The sequence below is a fragment of the Perca flavescens genome, chromosome 8, assembly GCF_004354835.1.
Source record: "Perca flavescens isolate YP-PL-M2 chromosome 8, PFLA_1.0, whole genome shotgun sequence".
In the NCBI taxonomy this organism is placed as follows: Eukaryota; Metazoa; Chordata; class Actinopteri; order Perciformes; family Percidae; genus Perca; species Perca flavescens.
This window is the reverse complement of record NC_041338.1, coordinates 3,338,927-3,353,442: the sequence shown is the minus strand read 5'-3', so window position 1 is coordinate 3,353,442 and position 14,516 is coordinate 3,338,927. Positions and strand designations below refer to the sequence as shown.

Below are 14,516 nucleotides of genomic sequence, written 5' to 3'. Positions count from 1 at the left end.
CTCTAATAAAGGCAGGAATCTCTATGTGTCTGTCTGTTTATTTGCATTTTGATTATTTTGAGAACCTTTCATCCAAACAACTTCACAAGGGAGTGCAGCAGTGTCGTATTTGGTGCAGTATAGATAGACAGGCCAGACGCGTTCAGAATTAATAAACTTTTAACCTCTCAAGGATCACCGTCTCGTCAATGGGACACTTTGTGACTGGGGCGTCGCTGTAACCTCGATAAAACTTCCACACGTTTTTATAACTTTAAAGCATTAAATCTTTAAAATATACAGCCATGTACACAACTGTTACAAAGTAAAAGAAAATAAAACCATTTAGCCGTAATCTGCGCAGCCGAGAGTGCATGCATACCTGTTGTTGTTGTCCTTTCAGCAACAAAGTGGTATTTTGACCAAAACTTAATTTTCATAAATCCCCAAGAGTCCAAGGAAATGTAATATCCAAGCTTTATATTCCAAAACGATCTCTTCGCCTCACAATGTTGAAGTTTCTGGCCGAATCACAACGGAAAAACGCGAAACAAACGTTTTCCATTTCCGCACTTGTTATCGCCGCTAGCTTCTCTGCCCAGCTCGCTAAATGCTCGAAGTGGGCGTCATCGTGTACCGACTTCTTCTTCTTCTTCTTCTTCTTCTTCTTCTTCTTCGTAGTTTATTGGCGGTTGGCAAACCAACTTAAATGTGCATTACCGCCACCAACTGGACTGGAGTGTGAACGAGAGATAAATGCAGAAAATAAATAAACCAAAATAAAAAAAAAAAAAATTTCAATTCGATTACCAACCCACCAAACGAATATTCGGGTCCAGCCCTAGCTTTTTGGGTGTTCCTTGGATATACGATCATGTTAAAAAAATGAAGAACACAGAGGGCACACAATTTTGCAACTATAGTAAAAGTCTTAATTCTAAACATGGCTGACATGCACTTTAAAAGACAACCGGTTTATATTATATAGCACATAATATAAAAAAAATAGATTCAAGGTGTGTGAATTTGACCCGGGAGGAAGGTGTGGCTTCACAAATTATCACTGGCACACGGGATCGCTTAAAAAAACGTTGTGAGTACCAACCCAACATCAATCTGACATCATGAAAGCAGATAACAGAAATCACGGATATGCACAGAAAGAATGCAGCAAATTCAAGAGAAGCCGTAAGCCCCGGACAACACAAACACATTTTCTGTCTGCCCACATTTGAAGTCCAAACCTGGAGAAGTTAGAAGGCAAATCTAGTCTTTCCGACCAAATATGTTTTGGTTTTTTTTAGCAGCTCTTGGCAGGTGGACAAAAAAGTTAATGTGGGATACAGGGTGTGTGGTGGCTCCTTACAATAATTCTAGGTCATTTCAACAGCGATATTCTAAACAGCGATATGTAGTCCTTATGTTTAATACCATTGATTATGTCTGTGTTACAGGCCTCTAGACTACCAGAGTTTCAGAGACACAACACAGGATCTCTCAACACACACACAGGGAGGCTGGAGCAATGTGAGTCAGCCATGAGTTTGATCATGAACATTCAATCTGCCGTGTGTGTTTTTTTGTTTTTGTTTTTTTTTACCGGTGTCCTCTTTGTGTCCCCACTCCTTTTTTTTTTTTTTTTCTTTCCTTTTGTCTGCTCCCCCTTTAACTTCTTCTCCTCTCTCCCAGGTGCTAGTACCTTTGGTGCTGCTCCAGGCTCTACAAAGCGAGGGCCAGTCACTGACAACTCTGTTGCATTTGGGGGTGCGCTACCTAGAGGAGGCTGAAGCTGGCTACATCATCCAGCAAGGGGGATGGGTGAGTTTTTAAGCACGCGATGGAGGATATCCATTATATGTTTACCCCTATATTTCAAACTTAGTCACCTGGGATTAAAAAGTTTTTGTAGTGCGCATATTTAGATGAAAAATGCTTGCACCATGCTCAAATGATAAATGGATGTACAGAACTCAAAATAGCCAGGTGAGGGCATCAGTGAGCTGACATGTACAGATGTTTCACACCCCAGAGTCCCTGTCCCTGTTCTTTTCTGTTATCTACTACCATATTAACATACACGTGATTAAAATGTACATCATACTGCAATAAGTATACATGACAATAAATCCTCATCAGACCATCTCCATAAAAACACAGTATTTAAGTTTAATCACTGGTATTTCTTTAGCATTATAATACCAACCATAATAATATTAATAATAATTTTTATTTTTTAAAGATTTTTTGGGGAGCATTTTAGGCCTTATTTTGATAGGACAGCTGAAAACATGAAAGGAGTAAGATAGGGGGAATGGCATGCAGCAAAGGTAGGTCCCGAACCCGCAGCGAAGAGCCCCATAATAACACAAATAAACATTTAAAACACAACCAGCCGCCCCATCCTCCTATTAGTCAGGAGTCAAATGCTTTATGTAATCTACTTACAACTTAAACATCCATCTGTTGACACACATACATTTAATCATAGTTCAGACCAAAAAATGTGATTATATTTCTGTTACGCAATATGATGCTTTTTTTCATAAGGAAACATGATTCAAGGCTTAAAGTGCTCATATTATGCTTTTCGGGTTTTTCCCTTTCCTTTATTGTGTTATATATCTTTTTTTGCACGTTATAGGTTTACAAAGTGAAAAAGCCCAAAGTTCACCCCAAAGGGACTTACCATCTCCAACAGAAAACACTGTTCACAAACTGCTCCAAACAGCTCTATTGTAGTCCAGCCTTTACTTCAGAGACAAACGTGGTCACTTTGTAACACACGTTATAATGCTCGCCTAGCTGCTAGCATGGCACACCCTCATACTGTGCTTCTGACTGGTTAGTAGTCCTTACCTAGCTACTGAGCATGTGCGACTCCCAACAAAGATGGAACAGAAGTGAGATGCCTCACTCTGTAGCTAAAACAAAGCGCTCAACACACAGGGTGAAAAGAGGAGCTGCAGCAATGTGCAGTACAACAAATGTGTTTTTTTTTTTTTTTTTTTTTTTTTTTTTTATTAAACCTATTCTGATATAACCTCTAAATCCAATTACGAAACAGAAAAAGCGCATAATATGAGCACTTTAAAGTACTCGGCCTGGTGCTGGATTTCCGGCGTATGACTATTTTAGAGAAATAAGAGTTCTAGCCAATCAGATGCAAAGTATTTTAGAGAAAAAAAAATAAGAAAGTTCTAAACCAATCAGATGAATTTAGTTGAGGACAAAACAAATGAGGAAAAGGGTGGAGAAGGGGGAGACGAGGAAGCCGTTTACCACTTGGTGCCTCAAACTGAGGGAGCTGGGTGCTTGCTTCTGCAGCGTATGTTTAAGGAAGATACAGTGAGGAAAATAATTATTTGAACACCCTGCTATTTTGCAATTTCTCCCACTTGGAAATACTGGAGGGGTCTGAAATTGTCATCGTAGGTGCATGTCCACTGTGAGAGACATAATCTAAAAAAAAACAATACAGAAATCACAATATATGATTTTTTAACTATTTATTTGTATGATACAGCTGCAAATAAGTATTTGAACACCTGTCTATCAGCTAGAATTCTGACCCTCAAAGACCTGTTAGTCTGCCTTTAAAATGTCCACCTCCCCTCCATTTATTATCCTAAATTAGAAGCACCTGTTTGAGGTCGTTAGCTGCATAAAGACACCTGTCCACCCCATACAATCAGTAAGAATCCAACTACTAACATGGCCAAGACCAAAGAGCTGTCCAAAGACACTAGAGACAAAATTGTACACCTCCACAAGGCTGGAAAGTGCTACGGGGAAATTGCCAAGCAGCTTGGTGAAAAAAGGTCTACTGTTGGAGCAATCATTAGAAAATGGAAGAAGCTAAACATGACTGTCAGTCACCCTCGGACTGGGGCTCCATGCAAGATCTCACCTCGTGGGGTCTCAATGATCCTAAGAAAGGTGAGAAATCAGCCCAGAACTACACGGGAGGAGCTGGTCAATGACCTGAAAAGAGCTGGGACCACCGTTTCCAAGGTTACTGTTGGTAATACACTAAGACGTCATGGTTTGAAATCATGCATGGCACGGAAGGTTCCCCTGCTTAAACAAGCACATGTCAAGGCCCGTCTTAAGTTTGCCAATGACCATTTGGATGATCCAGAGGAGTCATGGGAGAAAGTCATGTGGTCAGATGAGACCAAAATAGAACTTTTTGGTCATAATTCCACTAACCGTGTTTGCAGGAAGAAGAATGATGAGTACCATCCCAAGAACACCATCCCTACTGTGAAGCATGGGGTGGTAGCATCATGCTTTTCCAGGGGTGTTTTTCTGCACATGGGACAGGGCGACTGCACTGTATTAAGGAGAGGATGACCTTGAGCATTTCTGGGGCCATGTATTGCGAGCTTTTGGGGAACAACCTCCTTCCCTCAGTTAGAGCATTGAAGAAGGGTCAAGGCTGGGTGTTCCAACATGACAATGACCCCCTCCTGGGGTGGCGAACTTTTCAGAGCACACAGCCAGGATAACCAAGGAGTGGCTCTGTAAGAAGCATATCAAGGTTCTGGCGTGGCCTAGCCAGTCTCCAGACCTAAACCCAATAGAGAATCTTTGGAGGGAGCTCAAACTCTGTGTTTCTCAGCGACAGCCCAGAAACCTGACTGATCTAGAGAAGATCTGTGTGGAGGAGTGGGCCAAAATCCCTCCTGCAGTGTGTGCAAACTAGAGATGGCCCGATACCACTTTTTTGCTTCCCGATACCGATTCCGATACCTGAACTTGCGTATCGGCCGATACAGAGTACCGATCCGATACCAGAGTGTCATATATTTGATTATGTTTTAACAGCTGTATACTACTATCCCTGTATGGATGTGATATGATGTACAGTATAACAGCTGTATACTACTATCTCTGTATGGATGTGATATAATGTATAACAGCTGTATACTATTATCCCTGTATGGATGTGATATGATGTATAACAGCTGTATACTACTATCCCTGTATGGATGTGATATGATGTATAACAGCTGTATACTACTATCCCTGTATGGATGGATGTAACATGTATATGACTATCTGTATGGATGTGACAGCTGTATACTACTATCCCTGTATGGATGTGATATGATGTATAACAGCTGTATACTACTATCCCTGTATGGATGTGATATGATATATAACAGCTGTATACTACTATCTCTATATGGATGTGATATGATGTATAACAGCTGTATACTACTATCTCTGTATAGATGTGATATGATGTATAACAGCTGTATACTACTATCCCTGTATGGATGTGATATGATGTATAACAGCTGTATACTACTATCTCTATATGGATGTGATATGATGTATAACAGCTGTATACTACTATCTCTATATGGATGTGATATGATGTATAACAGCTGTATACTACTATCTCTGTATGGATGTGATATGATGTATAACAGCTGTATACTACTATCCCTGTATGGATGTGATATGATGTATAACAGCTGTATACTACTATCCCTGTATGGATGTGATATGATGTATAACAGCTGTATACTACTATCTCTGTATGGATGTGATGATGATGATGTATAACAGCTGTATACTACTATCTCTGTATGGATGTGATATGATGTATAACAGCTGTATACTACTATCTCTGTATGGATGTGATATGATGTATAACAGCTGTATACTACTATCCCTGTATGGATGTGATATGATGTATAACAGCTGTATACTACTATCCCTGTATGGATGTGATATGATGTATAACAGCTGTATACTACTATCCCTGTATGGATGTGATATGATGTATAACAGCTGTATACTACTATCTCTGTATGGATGTGATATGATGTATAACAGCTGTATACTACTATCCCTGTATGGATGTGATATGATGTATAACAGCTGTATACTACTATCTCTATATGGATGTGATATGATGTATAACAGCTGTATACTACTATCTCTATATGGATGTGATATGATGTATAACAGCTGTATACTACTATCTCTGTATGGATGTGATATGATGTATAACAGCTGTATACTACTATCTCTGTATGGATGTGATATGATGTATAACAGCTGTATACTACTATCTCTGTATGGATGTGATAAGATGTATAACAGCTGTATACTACTATCCCTGTATGGATGTGATATGATGTATAACAGCTGTATACTACTATCTCTGTATGGATGTGATATGATTTCTATCATTGTTGTCGGTCTGGCTCAGGTTAAACTCTTTGTGAAACATGAACCAACACAAACAATGAATGCCACAGAAATTTCTTTTATTCTCCAGTTTGACAGTCAGTTATAACGGAAAAGGAACATAAATAAACTACTTTAACGTAGATTTTCTTCAGGGCTTTATTACGTGGTATCGGATTGGTGCATAAACTCCAGTACATACCAATATCAGCGTTTTAGGCAGTATCGGAGCCGATACCGATACTGGTATCGGTATCGGAACATCTCTAGTGAAAACCTGGTGAAAAACTACAGGAAGCGTTTGACCTCTGTACTTGCAAACAAAGGCTACTGTACCAAATATTAACATTGATTTTCTCAGGTGTTCAAATACTTATTTGCAGCTGTATCATACAAATAAATAGTTAAAAAATCATACATTGTGATTTCTGGATTTTATTTTTTTAGATTTTGTCTCTCACAGTGGACATGCACCTACGATGACAATTTCAGACCCCTCCATGATTTCTAAGTGGGAGAACTTGCAAAATAGCAGGATGTTCCAGTACTTATTTTCCTCACTGTAATGTACAGCAACAGCGGTAAGAAAGTGCTTGCTAGTCATTAGATGCTAGTCACAAGTACGTTACCGGCAACGACAGCTACCGCTGCGACAGCACCTTCGCTGACCGACCGTTTTTGTGATTCAAAACAACACGTGTATGCACGTTCATAGTGGAACTTGATTTGTCGTCATGATGGTCCAGCCACTGTGTAAAAAGCTATCTGAAGACCAAACTGCCTTGACAAAGCTGTTTGTTTGGAATCAGCATGGCAGTTATTTAAACACCCATGGCCTTGTCCCACACAAAATGCGACGTTTTCAATATTTATACATGAAGCAACTAATCTCAACATGGACAAAATCATTAATGTAATTGTTCGCTTTTTTGATGATGACCTGGCCAAAGTAGCAACACAATATCTTGCAAGTTTTGTTTCCATAATGACTCGCTGTAAGATTTTGATATTATTATTATTATTGCAATATGTAATCTACATTGACTCTTATTGACTTTCCCTTTTCTTTCTTTTTTAATTATGACTTTTATTATTGTGTAATGTAATAAGGACTTCAACTGTTTTGCCAGTCAAATGCACGTCAGTGCATATTGAAACATTAAACTGTGACATTCCTCAGATGAGAACACCCTGATATAAAGCAACTCCAGTGTAGTGCTTACTCACGCATATGTTTTCGAAGTATTATAGACATAATATATTATAGCCGTTTCTTGTGTTGTAGATTGCTAGATTTAGCTTCTTTTTTTTTTGTGATAATATTGCAGAGCGTTTTGTTTTCCAGTGCAGTAGAATACTGCGTCACAGATGGCTCCCTAGGAACAAGGTCATGCTGATGAAGGGTCACATGACTCGACACATTAACCACTGCTCCAGTCGCCATTACCTTCGTGTCATGATGCTCTGTCCGGTTTCGGGCCGTGTAACGTGAACATAATGTGCCGGCTCCAAACAAAGCGACATTCTTGCTCAGTGTTATGTCACGGGATGAACGGATGATAGGCTGGGGCAGGATCAGCAATGGAGAGATGGAGCGGGGGAGAAGGAGGAGAGAGGGATTGCATGAAGAGACTGGCGATAGGAGGGGAGGGAATACGGAGGAGGGAGGGGTGAGAGATGAGGGACAAAGAGGATGGGCATGGTGAGCAAGTGAGAGCAAAGTGAAATCTCCATTAGTTTGACAGCTGCATGCATGCACGCACGCTTCTCTTTCTACATCCACTCCATCACTAGGACTATTGTTTCTTCGAGTGCCCCGGGGATTCCAAGACTTCACATTGAGGTAGGATGTTTTACTCGGGATGTTGAAGCAACCACAGAGTGAGCTCATTGGTCTGGATGCGCGCGTGTGTGAGAATGTTTACTCTGAGAGAGTGACTGTGCAGCAGTGAAAAACTAGTGGCAGCCGAATAGGTCTCTCCTATCTCGCAACATTTCCAATTTTGTCATTGTTGAGTGGTTGCATGTAAACATATTGTATGGATTGACTTTTTTATATATATATATATATATACACACACACACACACACACACACAAATGTGTGAGAAAAGAAAATATAACACTGATAATTGCTACTAAATGAGGAACACCAAGTACTTTTTATATTGGAGGAGATGGAGTGCTGAAACATTTTTTCATAATCATATTCATGATTGTAGTAATCCGTTCCCGCATTTATTTTGTTGAAACGACTCAAAACAGTCTTAAACGCACAGATTAGTACGGGTCACTTTCCGGTGAAGTTGTTACAGTAGGTTTGGGTGCCTCTCATAATGCCTTTGTTAGTTACATCAGAGTACAATAAGGATTATTATGACCCCAATGTGATGTACACTTGATTTGGCAGGAACAAAACCAGCAGCCCTCAGACAGGGCACAGCCAGGGACGGGGAGGAGAAGGAGGAGGCCATGATTAGAGAGGGACAAGGGGGAGACAAAAATGGTCGACGTGGTGAAAGAAATCCTGCAATAAAGGAGCTATATACAAGCTGTAAACTGGAGAGAGTAATGAATTGGTTGTAGTTGGGTGGCTGTACCCCCCACCGACCTCTTTGTCACAGCCTGTCTCCTGTCTGTCAGTCTGTAATGCTTGCGTGCTGTTGTCGGTCTTTCCTCCTGAGTAATCAGACTATTGTCCTTCAGTGATGTCTGACGGTGAAAACCGCTGCCTGAGAACTGAGTGTGCACAACAGCCATTTCATATTACTGTCTGTCAATGTGAGTGTGATGTAATATGACTCCTGAGGTTTAAAAGTGGCACGCTGACAATTGCACCTGGCCTCTTAGTGAAGAGAAAGGGTTAATGAAGTCATACGTTATTTTACTACATACTTTACATTTGGTGGTAAATTGATAGTCAAAGCAGCAAACCTTAAAAGGCAATAAAGCAACTTGTACAGGCCCTTGGTTTTACATTGGCAATATCTGCTGCTGCTATTTGGAAGTGGTAATGTTGCAGTGATGATATTTTAAGGGTAAGGTGCAGTCAGGGTTCCAGCCTGAGTCATGTCACCCAGCACCCTTCACAGTGTAAAGTGCTCCCCCTATGTTATGTCACACGGCCAGGGTGAAATAATGTACATCACTGTGCCACTGCATTGATCAGACTAGAGTGCCTGTGCAAGTTCAGGAAACTCCCAAAATAAATCTCCATAATCCTCTAAAAACAGCATCACCAGGGGCTTGACTGGCCCACTTGTAGCTTGCTAAATAACTCGTACAGCAGCAGCACACGGGCTGACTGCCAAGGTTTAAACAGGGCACCCATCCATCTTCTGTCCTTTTGACTATCCATCAGTCTCACTGCTGCCCCAGCACTGTTAATGGGGACCGGCCAAAAACCAATATTTACTGATGCAAATTGTGTAGCTGCACATAACAGCAGACTGTTTTTAAAAAGGAGTTTTGCCCAGGCCTCTCCCAAAGATGCAAGGTTTCATAAACCCATTCAGTCCTCAACTTGTCTGGGCTTCTGTATGAAGTCTAAGGTAATAATAGTGTGTCCCAAACATGATTATATAATATAAATCAATGCTAAGAATGTATTTGCTTTTCCATTGTTGAGTCAAAAGCAATTGTGGGAGGAAGGTCAATTTAATAAATAGTCTGTTTGGTTCACATAAATTTGTGGAAAAAATGCTGAGAACGGGCACTGGCCTCAGCCTGCGTAGCCATTCTAGATGGTGATAAATGACCAACATAGGGTGAAATTAGATGCTGACGAGCAGTCTAGCAGTCCTTCTTTGTCAGCTGCTGTGTGACCTCTTGCGGCGCTTGTCCGTTAGGGACAGTGATGACATAATCCTCATAAATGTCAAGAGTACATATGACATTTTGTTGGAAAGTGGGCCTTTTGTAACATCTCATAGCTAATGTTTGGTTTTGCAAGTGGATGCAGCATGTTGACCGTATGTGGCAATGTAGCAAGTACTCTTAACTGTGACAGAATCGGGGTGTTTAGTAGGCCTGACAATTAATCGGAATTTAATCGTGATTATGATTTCGCCTCCCAATGATCACAAAAACAGAATAATTGAGAAAAACAATTATTTACCTCATTATGTTTTGCAAATAAACTTTTATTTTCTGTTGTGTTCTGAATGAAAAAATAGTTTAAATAGGAAAAGTATTATGGCACATTTCCCAGTTGTATGTGTTTTTTAACGTTAACTTTTTCCACTGTTTTTTAAGTTCAATGATTGCAACATCTTTCCAGAAGTCAACGAGTAATGGTGTTAAATTATCGTGATTTCAATATTGACCGAAATAATCGTGATTTTATATTTCTTTCCATAATCGAGCAGCCCTTGTGTTTAGAGATATTTTCAGATTCAGTGTTGAGTGTCAGAGCAGGGTAATGTTGTGTTACAGTGAAGCGCTAGCAGCTCAGTGAGAAGGAAAAGGTAGAGCCAGGGTAAGTAGACTAGCTAGGCTCTACAGCAGGAATGTGGACTTGTTTGATATGGTTTGCCTTAAGGCGAGGAGAACTGTGGAACACGCCTCTCGACAGGTTAGTGTTAGTGTGTGTTTCCTAGCTACATGGAGCATTAAGGAAAGAACAGCATGAATCCTATTTTAAGTTGGGTTATTATTCATCACTATGAATCTAGCTTTGGACTCCACCTGGTAGGATAGCTTATTTGTCCTGTGTGATGGTTTATAGTTGGTGCTTGTGCTCTTCGGGTTGGGAAACCCAGTTTGTATTCTTTATTGACAACATAACTGTGGCACTCAGTCTAACCTCCTTTTGAGGTTTACTGTCTGTTTAAATTTGAGATCAGTGACGATTTTGTAGAAGCAGGAGCTTGAAACGTACTGTAAATGCAGAAGGATTGATAGTTAATGTTCCTGTTTTGCTGTGGATTTTCGACCACATGGCATCCCTGTCCTGTTCTGTCCAGCTGATGGCGAGCCTGTAACCTGAGGGTGAAACCCTCTTGCTCTCTCACATGCAAATCAGCTTATGGAGAAAGCAAACGTTGGATAACGATGGAACGCTGTAAGATTTAATCTCTTCCCTGCTTCCTTGGATGCAGCTGCCGTTGCATCCCCCAAAAGTCCTTTTAAGGAGAATAGCCTTCACAGCTTAACCATGTCATATTTACATAGGTCAATTATAGTTTACATACGGTATGCTTGCTCGGAATTTAAATGGCGTGTGGATCAGATGCAAATTGGCGGTCCGGGACACTGAAGATCAAAATACCATATTATTTCTTCAAATGAGATAGTTGCCTTGGGAGCTGGACTCTCTGCTGTCAGAACCGCTCTGTCTGCTGCACTCACGCAAACAAACACCGCTGGGCCCGCTGTCGGCTTCAGTCTTGTCCGTTTAGGTCACACCTATGTGATATTCTTTTTAAACAAACAAATATGCAAATCTAATGACCTTCCCATCAGCCTTAGCTGCACTTTGTGTTGCGCGCCAAGTAGCAAATGTTAGCACGCTTCACGTTATACCTGCTGTAATCCGCATGTTTTCATTGTCACTGTGAGCAGCGTTAGCATGCTCAAGTTAGCATTTAGCACAAAGCGCTGCTAGGCCTAAGCACAGCCTGACAAAGCAGCTAGCATGGCTCGTAGTCTTGTTGGAACAGCATTAAAGTACAAATATTATGAAAAAATCTAATTTTCTGGGATTTTGGGTGTTATTTTGTGTCTCTGGTGCTTCCACACGCATACGAACTTTGAAAAAAAAAACATCCGTGCTGTTTTGAGTGAGATACGGGTTTCTGAATGTGTCCTGCCTTCAGTCTCCGGGTGAGCTGGTCAAAATCGGCAGGGCCGTCCACGTCACTAGCCGAAACAAAGTGGCTAACTGTAGCATGCTAGCTTGTTCTGAATGGCAAAACACTGCTACAACACACACAAGTTCTCCAAAATCTACAAAAGAACTACTTTCATGTCGCTGTTCTGCAGGTAGTCCACGCAAAGTTGGAAGTGCGCCCTCGTGCCTTGCACAACTGAAGTTGGAGAAACAAACAGCTAGTTAGATGATGTGATCCTTACCTAGCTACTGAGCATGTGCGACTGCCAACAAAGATGTTACAGCAGTGAGAGGTCTCACTCTGTAGCTAAAACAGAGACCTGACACGGGGTGAAAAGAGGAGCTGCAGCAATGTGCAGTACAACACAAATATGGTGTTTTTTGAAAATTAAACCATGTAAACCTATTCTGGTACAACCTCAAAATACAATTATGAACCTGAAAATGAGCATAATATGAGCACTTTAAGTAGGATAGCAACAACTGAAGAGACATGGCTTGTTCATAATGTTTGTGCTCTGGTGCAGTGAGTTATATTGCATTGTTCTGACATAAGATGAGGATGTGCACAAGTCCAAAGTTAAGACCTGTCCAAACCTAGACTTGCAGGGCTGTTGTGTGGGCAGTGTTAGATTTTGCTGCTGGATAATGTGAGAGGATAAAACTCAAATGTAAAGGTGCAGCAAACTGCCACCCACCACAACCTATGAATGAATCCACTGTTTTCAACGTTTCCCCTCAAGACACTAAGCACGTCAGTGTGTATCTTGTTCCTTTGTGCTCCGTGTGAACACTTGCTGGCCTATTTCTGAGCCACATGCTGTATATTCTGCATCACATCACTCTCAGCAAAATGGAAAGATATGGCTGGTGTGGTCAGTCTCAGATATTGGTTTGTTCCTTGCAGTTATTTCAAATACTGACATGAAAAACCAGCTTTGGCAAAAAAAAGTTCAACCTTTTTTAATATTTTGGGGTCAAATGTGTATTTAGTTCAGCAGACATTTGGTTTATTTAAACATAGTTTGCTGGAGCAAGCTGACCTCTGTGCCAGTGACTCATAGCCACAAGATCATATGATGTGTGCGTTACATAACCAGAGAGCTTCGCAGATGGCCCCACATCTATTGTTGATAAATAGCTGCGTACCACTAGGTGGCACACAAGGCTAACTTAAGGTGTACAGCGGTGCAGTGTTATTCGGTATTTACTGTAGACTTCTGCACTTGAAAGCCGTCAGTTCAAAAGTTATTTCAATGTTCACCAAGAGTTTTGCAGCACTGTCTAATCTGAATAAGAATTAGGGTGAAATAATTCTTCCATCATGTTGCACCCAGAGTCCTTATACAAGATCATACATTGAACATTTCACTTGAATCAATTGCTCAAAATGCTTCAGCTTTCCTAATCAACAGAATGTTGATACTGTCTCTGTCTCCGTCTACCACAGGGTGAAATCTTGAGCCTCGAGCCAGAGGAGGAGCGCGGTGTGACCACTGCTGAAGACAGCAACGACATTTACATCCTCCCTGACCAGCTCAGCCCCCCCTCCTCGCTGCTCTGCACTGGAGACAACAACAACAGCAGCGAGCAGAGCTCCTGGCAGACGGAAAGCTTACCCGCGTCTCTGGCCGGCCACGAGTCTTGGGCACAGGTTGGTGCGATGGACCCCGAAGACGTCAAGAGCCTGGACAGCAATGAGGGCGTGGCTCTGGCCGAGGAGCGCAGCGAAAACAACTCCTCAAACTCGGACATTGTCCACGTCGAGCGCGAAGATGCTGAGCTGCTGGAGGAAGGAGGGGAAGTTGGAGCAATAGACGAAAGCATGATGAGCGTTTTAGGCACCGAGAGCGAGCTAGCCGAGCTTAGGGAAGAATTCAGGGACCAGTCTCCACCTGTTCCAGTGTCAGCCGAGGCAGGCTCCCCAGCCCCGGCCTTCCTGCTTTCACTAGAGGAACCGCTTGTAATCGAGAAGCCTGCGAGCTTGTCGGCGGAGCCTTCCCTCCTCTCCTTAGAACCAGAGCTGCCTCCCCCGGTCCCTGAATCTGCTGCTGCTGCTCCCCCTCCTTCTGAGCCAGAACCTGCAGCACCTTCATCTGTTCCTGCAGTTGAGCCTGAGCCTGAGCTAGAACCAGAACCATCTGCCCCCACCGCCCCAGTGCCTGCTGAGGTGGCACCACCATCTCTAGCCAAGGAAACCCCGGCAGAGCCAGCAGATCCTGAAGCCACCTCAGAACCAGCTCCTGAACCAGAACAGGAGCCGGAGCCCGTTGCAGTGCCTCCCGAGCCAGAGACTGTGGCAGAACCGGAGGCCCCGTCGACTGAACCCCTTGTCCTAGAGGCTGCAGTGGCCCCTGTAGAATCCCTGGCTGAGGAGCCCCCAGTGCAGCCAAAGCCAGAACCAGAGCTCCCAGTGCTCCTTTATGGAGGTGCTGCACTGGTGGTCCTTGCTGCTGTAATGGCATACGGTGCCGTTAACTACAGGAGGCATTAGAAAATCTTTC

General features: G+C 42.1%; 1 protein-coding gene across 2 annotated transcripts in view; it reads left to right on the top strand.

Annotated features, from left to right (window-relative positions):
* The window catches only part of bcl2l13 (BCL2 like 13), a 21,907-nt gene extending 7,391 nt beyond the window's left edge, over positions 1-14,516 (top strand). For both annotated transcript variants that reach the window (XM_028584720.1, XM_028584719.1), the window contains 3 exons: positions 1,434-1,506; positions 1,669-1,797; positions 13,463-14,516. In XM_028584720.1, coding sequence (XP_028440521.1) covers positions 1,434-1,506; positions 1,669-1,797; positions 13,463-14,506 — 1,246 coding nt within the window. In that variant the 3' untranslated portion in view covers positions 14,507-14,516. The remainder of the gene's footprint in view (positions 1-1,433; positions 1,507-1,668; positions 1,798-13,462) is intronic.